This window comes from Zootermopsis nevadensis, unplaced genomic scaffold, assembly GCF_977971745.1.
Source record: "Zootermopsis nevadensis isolate Lab colony 2312 unplaced genomic scaffold, Znev_1.0 Znev_ptg000007l, whole genome shotgun sequence".
In the NCBI taxonomy this organism is placed as follows: Eukaryota; Metazoa; Arthropoda; class Insecta; order Blattodea; family Termopsidae; genus Zootermopsis; species Zootermopsis nevadensis.
In genome coordinates, this window is record NW_028259139.1 from 2,084,693 (window position 1) to 2,097,880 (window position 13,188).

The 13,188-nt window shown below is 40.5% G+C and overlaps 1 protein-coding gene across 3 annotated transcripts in view; it reads right to left on the reverse strand.

Annotated features, from left to right (window-relative positions):
* The window catches only part of sm (heterogeneous nuclear ribonucleoprotein L), a 124,786-nt gene that overhangs the window by 25,928 nt on the left and 85,670 nt on the right, over positions 1–13,188 (reverse strand). For all 3 annotated transcript variants that reach the window (XM_087343931.1, XM_087343933.1, XM_087343932.1), the window contains exon 6: positions 11,050–11,113. In XM_087343931.1, coding sequence (XP_087200057.1) covers positions 11,050–11,113 — 64 coding nt within the window. The remainder of the gene's footprint in view (positions 1–11,049; positions 11,114–13,188) is intronic.

A 13,188-nucleotide genomic window follows, 5' to 3' on the forward strand; every position in this document is an offset into this window, starting at 1 on the left:
GGGACCTGTCAGCTGATTCTAAAGGAAGAACTCCACATGCGACGCATCCTGTCTGAGGACCAGAAGCAAAATCGACTTCTCGTTTGTCAGGAGCTCAAAGATCTTGCAAGAACCGACCCCAACTTCCTTTCTAAGCTCCGTGTGACTTCTTCCTCTTCCCAAAGATGAAAATTCAGCTAAAGGGAAGGAGATTTGAGGCGATAGAAGAGATTCAGGCAGAATCGCAGATGGTGCTTGACAGGCTGACAAAGAAAGATTTCCAGGCTTGGCAGCGGCGCTGGGATCGTTGTGTTCACTCCCAGGGGAACTACTTCGAGGGTGATGGATGAATTTAATACCTGAGATAAGTGTACGGGTTTTTATAGGTGCAGTCTGGAAACCTTTCGATCGCACCTCGTACATAGGAAATGTTCTGTTACTCCACTGTTTTGTGACGCCTGCAGGGAACTTATTCCTTTGCCAGGTCTTGCAACGATGTTTCATGTCGGAGATGCGAACCACTTGTCAAAACTCAGTCCAATAATCTACATATGACACGAGGTTTAGAGTGCGGTATTAGCTTAAATTATGACAATCTCGATTGCGATGCAGTCTTGTGGACAGTTACCAACGTTTTTGGAGGAATATACGACCTCAAATGCTACTTGTACCACGAAGAGTGAGGCAGTAGGGCGTCCGAAACGTATCCACCTACAACATTGCGAGGTTTTCACAACCCACGAAGGACTAGAATATGAAATTTTGGACACGTTCTATCAACAGTTATATCAGAACAAGATATGGCAACTTTTATATATTCTCGTTCCAAGAGGAATGAAGAGTCTTCCGACAGAAGTACAAAGCTGCACCTGGAATTAAGCACCTCGACACCATCTTTTGACGAGAAGAGACGGTTTGTACGTATTCCTCACAGAAAATTACAATATAAAGGCGAGGAAGCCATCTAGCCCCGACTGACTTGTAACTAAGCATGCGAAATTATATGTTGCTTATATAGTACGCGACTGTAATCTTGAGACTTGCAAGGAATGCAGGAAGTCCGTAGCGTTAAAGGCAGGCAATATATTTCCTCCTTCACCCCGCAAGTCTCAAGATTACAGTCTTACACTGCGGCTATTGCAAGCTAATCTATGTATTTATTTCGAAAGATTTGGAAAACGAAATCGTGATTCGTATCTCGTCTAATACGATACGTACAGATTCCCTTTAAATCAAGTTTTCCAGCTATAAATTGTCAGATACCTGTTGCGGTAACAACTTTATATACGACACGTAATTCTATAGTAGTTTGTGTATATTTAAGTAACATATTTGAACATGTACGAGTAAAGCGGTAATTTGTTATTTGAAGATTTCTGTCTTCTGGGTTGTTGCGCTGTCTAGTCTGGTCGATGTTAACCAACGTTTCAGAGGTCATACTGCCTCCGTCATCAGGGCGATGAATATGAAGATTTCTGTCTTCTGGGTTGTTGCGCTGTGTAGTCTGGTCGATGTTTACCAACGTTGCAGAGGTCATACTGACCCCTGAAATTATATGTTTTTCCTATCAGTTCACCAATATCTCACCCTTAAGTTGTAAATCTACTTTTGAAACACGCTGTCTTGTTAAAGAAACCTAAATTTTTCAAAAACAGTGCCAGGATCGGGTTCATGGCCCGTGGGTCCAACGCGAAAGGTAGTTTTGGCTCAGGAGGAGATTAAAGTTTGCGATTCCGAAGAAAATCACGACAAACACTGTGCTAATACCAGCACAGGACATCCCTGCGTTGATTGAATTACTAGTTCCACATACACGGTCTTAGTTTGACGCCTTCGAGAACTCTGCAATTATAATAAACTGTTGCATCTTTAAACAACGCAGAGGGAACTTCATATGGCACCTTTACCTACACAGTACAGAATCTTCCCCGAGTTATTCACCTGGCCAAGAGAACCACTGGTTTTATGGAACCCGAAGCTCATCGTTGGTAATATACGCCGCCTTCCAAAATACTGTTTGTACGTCATACAGAATTTAACAAGATGGCAGTATACTGATAAGGACACGAAGAATGGCTGTCGTACCTATTTTAACATAATATGTTACCATCTACTTCGAAGATATGAGAAAAACGTCAGTCCGGGCTAATTCGAAACTTGGACCAACATACGAATATTAATAATCGTGTTCACACTTAAAAAAATCCCGCTAAGATCCATATTAATATTATCCTGAGATATTTTAATGACAAAACCCCAAAAAAATAATCTGTCCGAGACCTCACAAAGAAGGGAAGAGAAAACAGTGAGGTACGGCAGGATGTCAGATGAGCTGTCCTCATGTCCCGGAGATGTGAGAAGAGGAGGGTGGGGGGTAAGCGCTCCGGTCGTTGCTAAATCGATCCATGACAACCGGAGCCCGGAGGGTTCGACCCGACCCTACCGAGAGAGAGAGCCACAACAGTTTGAGCCAGTGCGATCTCACAACTACCAATGCTCCGAAAAGCGTAACAAACATCACAACGTCGGTCGTTTGTATTAGCTCAGTGGCTTCAACGACGCCTTTACTGAAGCTGAAGCGATCTGAGATGCAAATTCTGCAATTACGAGAGCAATTTCAAATGCCCGCGCCACGATACTATTTAAAGGTACAATAGATTATTATTATTATTATTATTATTGCAAAAAAGTCTTCGTCATCAAGATAATGTTGAATTAAATCTTCCAGACAGAAGGCATTTATCAGTCGGAAATTCAAAACAACAAAATATGCAAATGTAAACATTTCCCTGGGGAAAAAAAAGCATTGAAGCCAAGTGCATGAACTTACAAACTTGCAACAAAAAGGGTGTCCAAGATATAGGAGTGTCCAACTTGTGGGGGTTTACTGTATACATATCTGGTACAGGTTTACTCAACGTGGGTAGTCACATTATGGAGTATAGACGACCGCCTGAGAAAACTCGTGACTAATTTTAAGGCACTGTCTATTTCCGCTAGACCAGTGTTGGGCAACCTTTCTACACTCGCGGCACACCCTATTTTTTTTTTTTTGGGGGGGGGTTGATGGTTTATTGCATTGATTGGCCGCGACAACTTCTTACAAATCGACCCCAACCGAGAAATGTTCTATTTGATGTTTATAATTATCAATATTTATTATTATGTCATTTATTTCAAATATATTCATTAATTTAAATAAATAATAACATTTATTAACTATGTGTAACCATTAAAACTTTAAGATAATTATTCATATTTTATATGTAATTATTTCACAGTATCCAAATAATAATGAAGAAAATTAAAACTGAGAGAGAGCAGAAAATAATACAAACAATTATTTATCTCATTATGGCTGTAATTATAGTATGAGGTGAAAATTTCGTGGCTCACGGTAACAACGCCAAGCTTGCCTAAATACAATATGGGTTTAACACCGTCTACACATGTTTTATAATATTTTAATATTACATTATCCCATTATTTGTTTAAATCTTGTCAGTCTAATCACAATAAAATTCCTATTAAATATTAAAATATTACTATAATTAACATTTAAATATTTAAAATATATTAAATGATATTCTCTATCGAAATGTTCGATTTACATTAAATTATATTTAAGTTTATATAATTTTATACACCTGAAGATGGTTCTTTTAGAACTGAAACATGTCGTGTAAAAAAAGTGATATTCTAATGTAAATCGAACATTTCGATAGAGAATATCATTTAATATATTTTAAATATTTAAATGTTAATTATGATAATATTTTAATATTTAATAGGAATTTTATTGTGATTAGACTGACAAGATTTAAACAAATATATATTTATCACAATATGACGCAACTTTATCATCTCGTTATCCCATTAATCAATAACATGTTTCGACAATACACAGGCCTCATCTTCAGTATGTTTCAGTTCTATTTACTCAATAATCTTATCAGCCTAGTAATATTCTGCGTAGAGTACAACTTATGGAGCTCATTATTACGCAATTCTCTTCAGTCTCCCGTAACTTCATCCCTCTTAGGTCCAAATATTCTTCCACGCGCCCTGTTGTCAAACACCCTCGAAAATTCAAATTATTTGGCTAATTCAACGCTAAATTGAAATCGTTAATAGTCCAACTATCTGAGTTTCCGCCACAAACCAATGTTAATACGACTTAATTACCCTAAGATTCGAAAAGCTACCTTTGTTGATAGTCACCGTAACTGGAAGGCTCTGCGTAGGATGATCTACCCCGAGTCCGCATCCCAAGGGAAAGCCCTATCCTCAAACATCATTTCCCTAAGATTCTTTTTTAATATTATCCTCTCATCCAACAATGTCTCCCAAGTTTCATCATTTGTACAAACAAAAAGCCTTTCGATCGGGCAAAAGTGAAACGCGAGTTTAAATTTTTTTTAGAGGCAAGAAACAATTTTAGGATTTATAACAGGTGGTCGTAAGGAATCACAAAAATTCAAAAATTCAGCAAATCAACTTGGGGAACCACCGGTAGAGCTCAAAAGTCTATCAATGCCCACATACGTTTAGTAATGACCCCCAACTGTTCTTGGCGGCTAAGGTAAACAATTGCTATTCCTAGCTAGAACAAATGCAAATTTAACTGCCAACTCAAAAAACCTTCGCTGGTACTCCCAAAAGTTGTTTCACTCCCACAAAGTGCAAGGGCAGTCAGCCACCCCACCAAGTGTATCGCAGTCCATTCCTCAATGCTACTGACGCTGGCCAACTGAACGAAAGGGAGAGTTGCCAGCTTCAGTTCAAATCAAATAGACAGGCATTCGCAACTTTTGTTTAAACCCCCCCCCCCCCCCACGAGTCCAATTCAAAAAACGATTCCCACAAAACAACGCGTTCAACGAACGTTTGTTCTCGTGATTCGTCATCGTAATATTCCGGATTCGAATTTCAGCTCAGGAACAAAGTGAGGAAGGATACGACACCAGGACTATCAAACAACATACAGAATTACGTATTGTCAAAAACAACAAACAAACACCCGGTCCCTGCACATCAGCAAATGTGTCTTGAGGCTGTTACAACGCAAAAGGGTCGTTTTTCGAAATAATGACTTGAGGATTTGGTTTTCACAGCTGCGAGTCTGAGGATTTCTGTCTTCTGGGTTGTTGCGCCGTGTAGTCTGGTAGAAGTTTACCGACGTTTCAGAGGTCCTTGCTGCCTCCATCATGAGGTCGAGTAGTCTGGTAGAAGTTTACTCATGTTTCATGAATTCATCGCCCTCATGAAGGAAGCAGCAAGGACCTCTGAAACGTCGGCAAACTTCTACCAGACTACTCGACCTCATGATGGAGGCAGCAAGGACCTCTGAAACGTCGGTAAACTTCTACCAGACTACTCGACATCATGATGGAGGCAGCAAGGACCTCTGAAACGTCGGTAAACTTCTACCAGACAACTCGACCTCATGATGGAGGCAGCAAGGACCTCTGAAACGTCGGTAAACTTCTACCAGACTACTCGACCTCATGATGGAGGCAGCAAGGACCTCTGAAACGTCGGTAAACGTCTACCAGACTACTCGACATCATGATGGAGACAGCAAGGACCTCTGAAACGTCGGTAAACTTCTACCAGACTACTCGACCTCATGATGGAGGCAGCAAGAACCTCTGAAACGTCGGTAAACTTCTACCAGACTACTCGACCTCATGATGGAGACAGCAAGGACCTCTGAAACGTCGGTAAACTTCTACCAGACTACTCGACATCATGATGGAGACAGCAAGGACCTCTGAAACGTCGGTAAACTTCTACCAGACTACTCGACCTCATGATGGAGGCAGCAAGAACCTCTGAAACGTCGGTAAACTTCTACCAGACTACTCGACCTCATGATTGAGGCAGCAAGGACCTCTGAAACATCGGTAAACTTCTACCAGACTACACGGCGCAACAACCCAGAAGACAGCCATCTTCAATGACTTGAGGAGTCAACTCGCTTCGCCATGTCATGACTGCTTTTAAAGTCAGACACCTGTTTAACTTAAGTGATATTATTTTACTAATTTATAAGACGGCTTAAAATAGTTTTTGATACCATCCAATAAATATGCACGCACAGGACTTGTTCCTTCGATTAGTTTTCGACATCTTTTTTTTAAAACTCGAATCAGCACTCACCCCCGCAAAGTGAAAGTTTGCTTGCACTGACTCTGACTGACAATCTGTTCGCTGTATTTAAAAATGGAACTGCTTTGTTAGGCGAACTCCACACGACGTGCCATTTGTGAGACAACAGTTGTCAATTACGAGTGCTACGAAGACAAGAGAACAGTTCGAGTCACAAGGCAGTATACAGCTAATACAGGGTGTTTCTAAATAAGAGTCTATGTCCACGGAAGACATTTTGTCCATTTGTTATAACATAAATTTAGAATGTGGATCCCAAGCTTACCTAACATGAATAACACACAATTAGAAACGTCCTGTATACAAGAATACGAAAAAGAAATAGTCTTATTTTTAAATGCTCTAATTTTCGAACAGTGATTATCATTTCATAAATTACGGTCATTTCTGCATCATATCCACAGAGGGTAGCGGTTTCTATTATAACGCTTACAAAACTATTACATTTATCACTGAACTGCTTGCTTATTAGCCAAGAAAAGAACAACTGATAAAAACTGAACTGTTATTAAAACTAACAGCCGGTCTTGAGATGGCATATACTGAATGGAATCGTTATGGCATGACTCGATCTCCACAGACTCGTTTGTAGAATAGGTTACACCATCTGATACTGGAGATATAATTAAAAAGGACAGAACCATAAGGCGAAAACACTCGTATTTTCGAACAGAAATTACCTTTTTAGAAGAGACGCATTATGGTATAACTTTTAATCACTAATGTAAGGAAATGACTGTGTTTTTAACTCTGTAAAGCACGGTGGTAATAATATCTACCACCTACTTTAACATCTAATAACTCCGCATTTAGCCCACAGGCAACACGGAGTTTTCCTCCGGGGCTTCCCCGGTTTCTCCGTGGCATCCCTACAATTACTCCATTCACACACAGAAGAAGGCAATGGCAAACCACTTCTGGATCATCTGCCAAGAACGTATATGAACAGGTCCCAGTCCGAGAAAAGGATGGAAGGATCCTGTTCATATGGACCTGTCGTCAGACAGAACACTAAATAATAATAAGATGAGGTGGTCTAGCAGTTAGAACGCTGGCCTTGTAATCCTGGGGTCTCGGGTTCGATTCCCGGCGGTGCCCGAATTTATAACTTGTATTGGGCAAGGCCGTGGTCTAGGCAACACGGAGTTTTCCTCCGTGGCATCCCAACAATTACTCCATTCACACACAGAAGAAGGCAATGGCAAACCACTTCTGGATCATCTGCCAAGAACGTATATGAACAGGTCCCAGTCCGAGAAAAGGATGGAAGGATCCTGTTCATATGGACCTGTCGTCAGACAGAACACTAAATAAATAATACAAACGCGTCATTTTCTTGAGATAGAAGTGAGGGAAAGTGATATAAATGCAAAGAACTAATAGTTTAATCACAACATATACTGTGCCACAAGTACAAAATTCTCAAGTGAAATCAGTACGCGAAGTACAATGAAGCAATAACCATAAATTTCTACGAGAAAGAAAAAACCGGATATAACACACGTAAGCTACACATGAGACGTGGGCATGATTTGTAAATTTCAACCCACAAGCTTTATATCTTACATTCTAAATATTTATATTGAAGCTTGATTACTTAAACGCTACTTGAAATGTCGAAAATGTAACGTTACAAAACCACAGAAAAAAATATGTTGCAAAAGAAATAACATCACAAGCGATTTCACAAGACATTCCAACACAAACTCCAGAACTCTTCCATTAACCTAGCCAAAATGTGTGGGTGGATGCATGCACAAACTTCATGGCGTATGATTCGGAAATTTAGGAACAAACAAAATCTTCAAATTAATTCATCATCTCACAAAATAAGTAAAACTCACACAGACATTACTGACAAGCAGTGACGACATTTCTCACGAGATGTGCCTCAACTCTGACAAATACCAGCGAGGTATCGTTGTCAAATTCGTGGTGGACGAAATGGTACTGAAGCAGATTTCTCTCAGGGTTCTTGGGTTCCACCCACCACGGATTCATAATAATACGTTACTGCCCCATGAGATACGCGATGGCCCTGATGAAGTGGCACTATAATTCACCTCTGACCAGGCACCTGACTAGTTTCTTAATACCGTAATTTTTCTTACACAAAAGAACCGGATATTCATTATTATTTAAACACCCTTCGAAGGGTTCACAAGTAAGGTAATTTTAGATCATCGTCCTGATGACGGAGGCAGTATGACCTCTGAAACGTCGGTAAACATAGACCAGACTACACAGCGTAACAACCCAGACGACAGAAATCTTCATACTCTGATGACGGGGGCAGTATGACCTCTGAAACGTTGGTAAACATCGACCAGACTACACAGCGCAACAACCCAGAAGACGGAAATCTTCATCGCCCTGATGATGGAGGCAGTATGACCTCTGAAACGTCGGTAAACATCGACCAGACTACACAGCGTAACAACCCAGACGACAGAAATCTTCATACTCTGATGATGGAGGCAGTATGACCTCTGAAACGTTGGTAAACATCGACCAGACTACACAGCGCAACAACCCAGAAGACAGAAATCTTCATACTCATCGCTCTGATGATGGAGGCAGTATGGCCTCTGAAACGTTGGTAAACATCGACCAGACTACACAGCGCAACAAGCCATCTTCATCCTGAATCTGTGTTCCTCCCTCAACGCGATATATTATTAATTTATTTCGCTGTTATTATAATCATCGTCATATCTGGACACAGGGCATCTTCCTTGAACATCTAACATTGTATTCCTCCTCTCGGCGTGTAATGGAAAGTTTGTTTCGTTACTAAATCACCGTCCATCCCATTACGTTCTAGCCATCGGGCTCAACATTCCTTCCATCATAATCAACACGGACACAGTTGATATTAGTGTACCTAAAAGGCGAATAAAGAATTTTCAACCGCGTTCACAGTCCTTTAGCTAGGCGCGTCACTGCTGTAAATTACATGCAAATTCTTTTTAAACATTTTTGGCAAAAACATTGTCTCCTATGACGACACCTTCTCCAAACAACACATACAAACTAAGTTTTATTTTCACATGTTTATTGTGTTATGTACTTTGTATTTATTTGTGTTTCGTGCGACTCTGTAATTGGTTGAATTAGCACGTCAAAACAAAGAATTGAATGCAATTATTATTATTTGCTCGTCGTGCAAAAACTTTTGCACAGGTCAAACACAGGCGTCACTAACATATGCAATTTCTATTTTGACATGGTGTATAGAGCCTTATTTAACAAAACAGGGGAAATTATATATGTAGTGTAATTAGTTTTGAAAGAGAGAGGTCTACAATAAATGAAGATGACGGCCAATCAGATGCACAGACTACCAAAACACGCGCACACAAGCAGAACCCGTCACTGAGCTTTTGCAGCCTCAAAGGCGTATACGGAACGTGGGTGAGGTCTACGCGTTCCAGAAAACTTGGGCATGGCCTCCAGATTCTAGGAACTGAGACCCCGGGCATCTGCTGGGCGGGTCCGAGACCTTTAGGACGTAGTGAGGACGACAGGAAGCCCAAAACACTTGCCAGGATTCGGTCCCTGGGACAGTCACTTGAGGAAACTACGAGACTGGCCTGCGTGCAACTCGCTAACTACATTTTGCCCTAACCGTATTTACGGGTCACAATTTTCAAAAATCAACTGGTTAAATTAATTTGTATGTACTTGCTCAATTTTATCAGTAAAATCACAAAAAATATTATTATTAAATGTTAAAAATGTTAAAATATTATTATAATTAACATTTACGAAACGACCTTGAATGCGATATTAAAGTACAACTTTCTGATATTTGATGGACATCTGACGAAGGATTGCACTTAGGATATTACATTTGAGTTTATATGGATCATACACCTGAAGATGGTTCATTCAGAACCGAAACATGTAGTGTAAAAGATGATGCTCTAATGTAAATCGAAATATTCGATAGAGAGCATCATTTTAATATATTTTAAATATTTAAATGTTAATTGTAATAATATTTTAATATTTTAACATTTAATAATAATATTTTATTGTGATTTTGACTGATAAAATTGAGCAAGTATATATTCGACACAATAATGACGCAACATTATCATCTCATTAATTTTTATGATCAAGACGCGTTGTGTTCTTTACTATAAGAACTGAATTTTTACGTATTATTTGGAATGACATCGGTTTCAAAGATAAAACTTTCATTATCGTATTGTAACCGGGGCAGAACTGTGCGTTTTGCCTACGTCACCAGCTTCTGGCCAAAGGAAAAATAATATTTACAGTACCACAACTGGATGCTGCATCATGACAACGCGCCAGCGCACACCGCCCTCAAAGTTCGGCAGTTTTTGGCCTCAAACATCATGGCCGTCATCCCGCACCCTCCTTAGCTCCGTGTGACTTCTTCCTCTTCCCAAAGATGAAAATTCAGCTAAAGGGAAGGAGATTTGAGACGATAGAAGAGATTCAGGCAGAATCGCAGATGGTGCTTGACAGGCTGACAAAGAAAGATTTCCAGGGATGCTTCCAGGCTTGGCAGGGGCGCTGGGATCGTTGTGTTCACTCCCAGGGGAACTACTTCGAGGGTGATGGATGAATTTAATACCTGAGATAAGTGTACGGGTTTTTTATACGCGCAGTCTTGAAACTTTCCGATCGCACCTCGTATGCTCATCTGCTACCCTTTCTACGTTCCTGATCAGATTGTCCTCTTTCTTCTAACGAAGCTCGGACGCACAGATTTGCCCCGACTACAGAACTGGGCGGGGGGCACACACGAACAACTGAATATCAATACGTTTAGATCGACAATAATTCGCGATTATTCCAACATTTGAGTTTGTAGTCTAGTCGTTTAGATGAGTTTCCAAATATAGAATTTGTCTGTCCACTCACCGACGTTGGGGGTTGTATAATCCCAGCTCTCCGAGTCATTCTTGTATACGTTCAGCTTGGTGGGCTGCAACAGAGATAAATTATGCACTCTAAGAGTAAAGAATCACAAAGCAATAGAAAGTTTTAGCTTCCATGACAGTAGTTGAGTCTGTAGTCACTTAGTGTAGTGCTAATTCTATCAGGCAGAAAATTTACTCAATTCCACAAACAAAAATATTTTAAAAATCGACACCAATTCAACATAAAGCAAATTAGCAGCACAGTATAAATAAAAACTGGTGAGATCCTGTATCGTTGTGTCTTTAAAAGTCAAGATCTTCGGATCCGACCACAAAAATGAATAAATGTAATAACTGCTTATTTAAACTTTTGTAATCACAAGAACGTTAACCAAGTATCTCTACGGGTCTGCACAGATGGAAGGCTTTCGCGCCAACAGATCTTACTGGCGTTGTTGAGACAAGTAAGTTCTGTTAACAGAAAAGGAGTGACAATCCTGATGGATAATAACTTATGTCGCGCAAAACACAGGAGTAGCGAGTTCGAAGCCCTCTAACCAATCATAATCATCCTCGTCCTCACAGTGTTTACCTACGTTTCAAAGGCGATTGCTGCCTCCATCATCGGGGCCAACACCGCAATGATAATGAAAACAGCGAGTACATTTGAAACGTCGGAGAACCTCTATCAGAACACATGGCCCGAATCTTCATCAAAAGCCATGCAGTTTGTAACAACAAATATGAAAAAAAAAACATCATAACATAGAAGGCTTCGGTCCGAATCGGTCTGTTCCGCCCACGAACAACATAACCAAGGAGCTATTGGTACCACGAGACACAATGGAAGCACGACTTTCGACCAAGACCGATGGGCTATTTTTTTTAGCAATGTCCCTGCTAGATCAATCCGCGGTGCCATCTTCCAAATTGCATCACAAAACGTGGTGATTTAAAGCTTAGCATTCGAAAGATCCAGGTTTCAAATCTCGGCCCGGATACCAGCTGTCCTGAAAGGTCTTACTAGCTTTCGCCAGTCCCTCCAGACAAATGCCAGGATAATGCATTTAATTAGGCCACGATCGCTTCCTTTCTAATCCTTTCCTATTCTATACTCATTAATCATCCTCTCATTCGACGCTGCATAGTCTTAGTTACGGTAAACTGAATCATGCGAAAATCGGCCATCTCCGCGGGCTGAACCGTAAAGTGGAATTCCTTGGTGGATTTGTAACAGATAACTCGTCTCACTCAGTGAGCTTCGGGCATCAAATTACGAGTGTTTATTGATTTTATGCCAACAGTTAGGATCCCGTAAGACGGAAACTAATACGGTTTAACGTAAATCAGAAAATATTCGAACATCTGGAGCGTTTTAAGAACGAAGGTCGTAGTCCTAAATTTAAATTACGAAGTACGTGCATAGTACAAACAAATTTATATTTAGATGATAAGAAATTTCAAGCTGTGTAGGATTTGAGATTTCCACGGCGGAGTCTGAAGATTGCTGTCTTCTGGGTTGTTGCGCCGTGTAGTCTGGTAGATGTTAACCAACGTTTCAGAGGTCATACTGCCTCCATCATCAGGGCGATGAGTATGAAGATTTCTGTCTTCTGGGTTGTTGCGCCGTGTAGTCTGGTAGATGTCCACCAACCAGCCGCCTCCATCATCAGGGCGATCGCTGGACATCTACCAGACTACACAGCGCAACAACCCAGAAGACAGAAATCTTCATACTCATCGCCCTGAAGATGGAGGCAGTATGACCTCTGAAACGTTGGTTAACATCGACCAGACTACACAGCGCAACAACCCAGAAGACATCAATCTTCAAATTCCAAGTTGTTACGGAATCCGAAAATATAAAAAATGTTTATAAAATCCCACATTTGGATCACCTAGTGAACCAGTTCACAGTCTACGTACTTCCGTATGCTCCGTTTTAATATAATCATCTCACTTCAACCACGTCTCTGGCTGTCTCTCCCCTTCAGGGTTCTCAACAAAGTTTTGTTTTCCTTGTGCGTGCTACATGTCCCATAGAGTTAATAGCAATTGTAGCTACCCCAATTATGTAATCTTCCAAATTTCCTGTTTTATCACATTCGCCCGATTGGTTTGTTCACATTATATTCAGTTT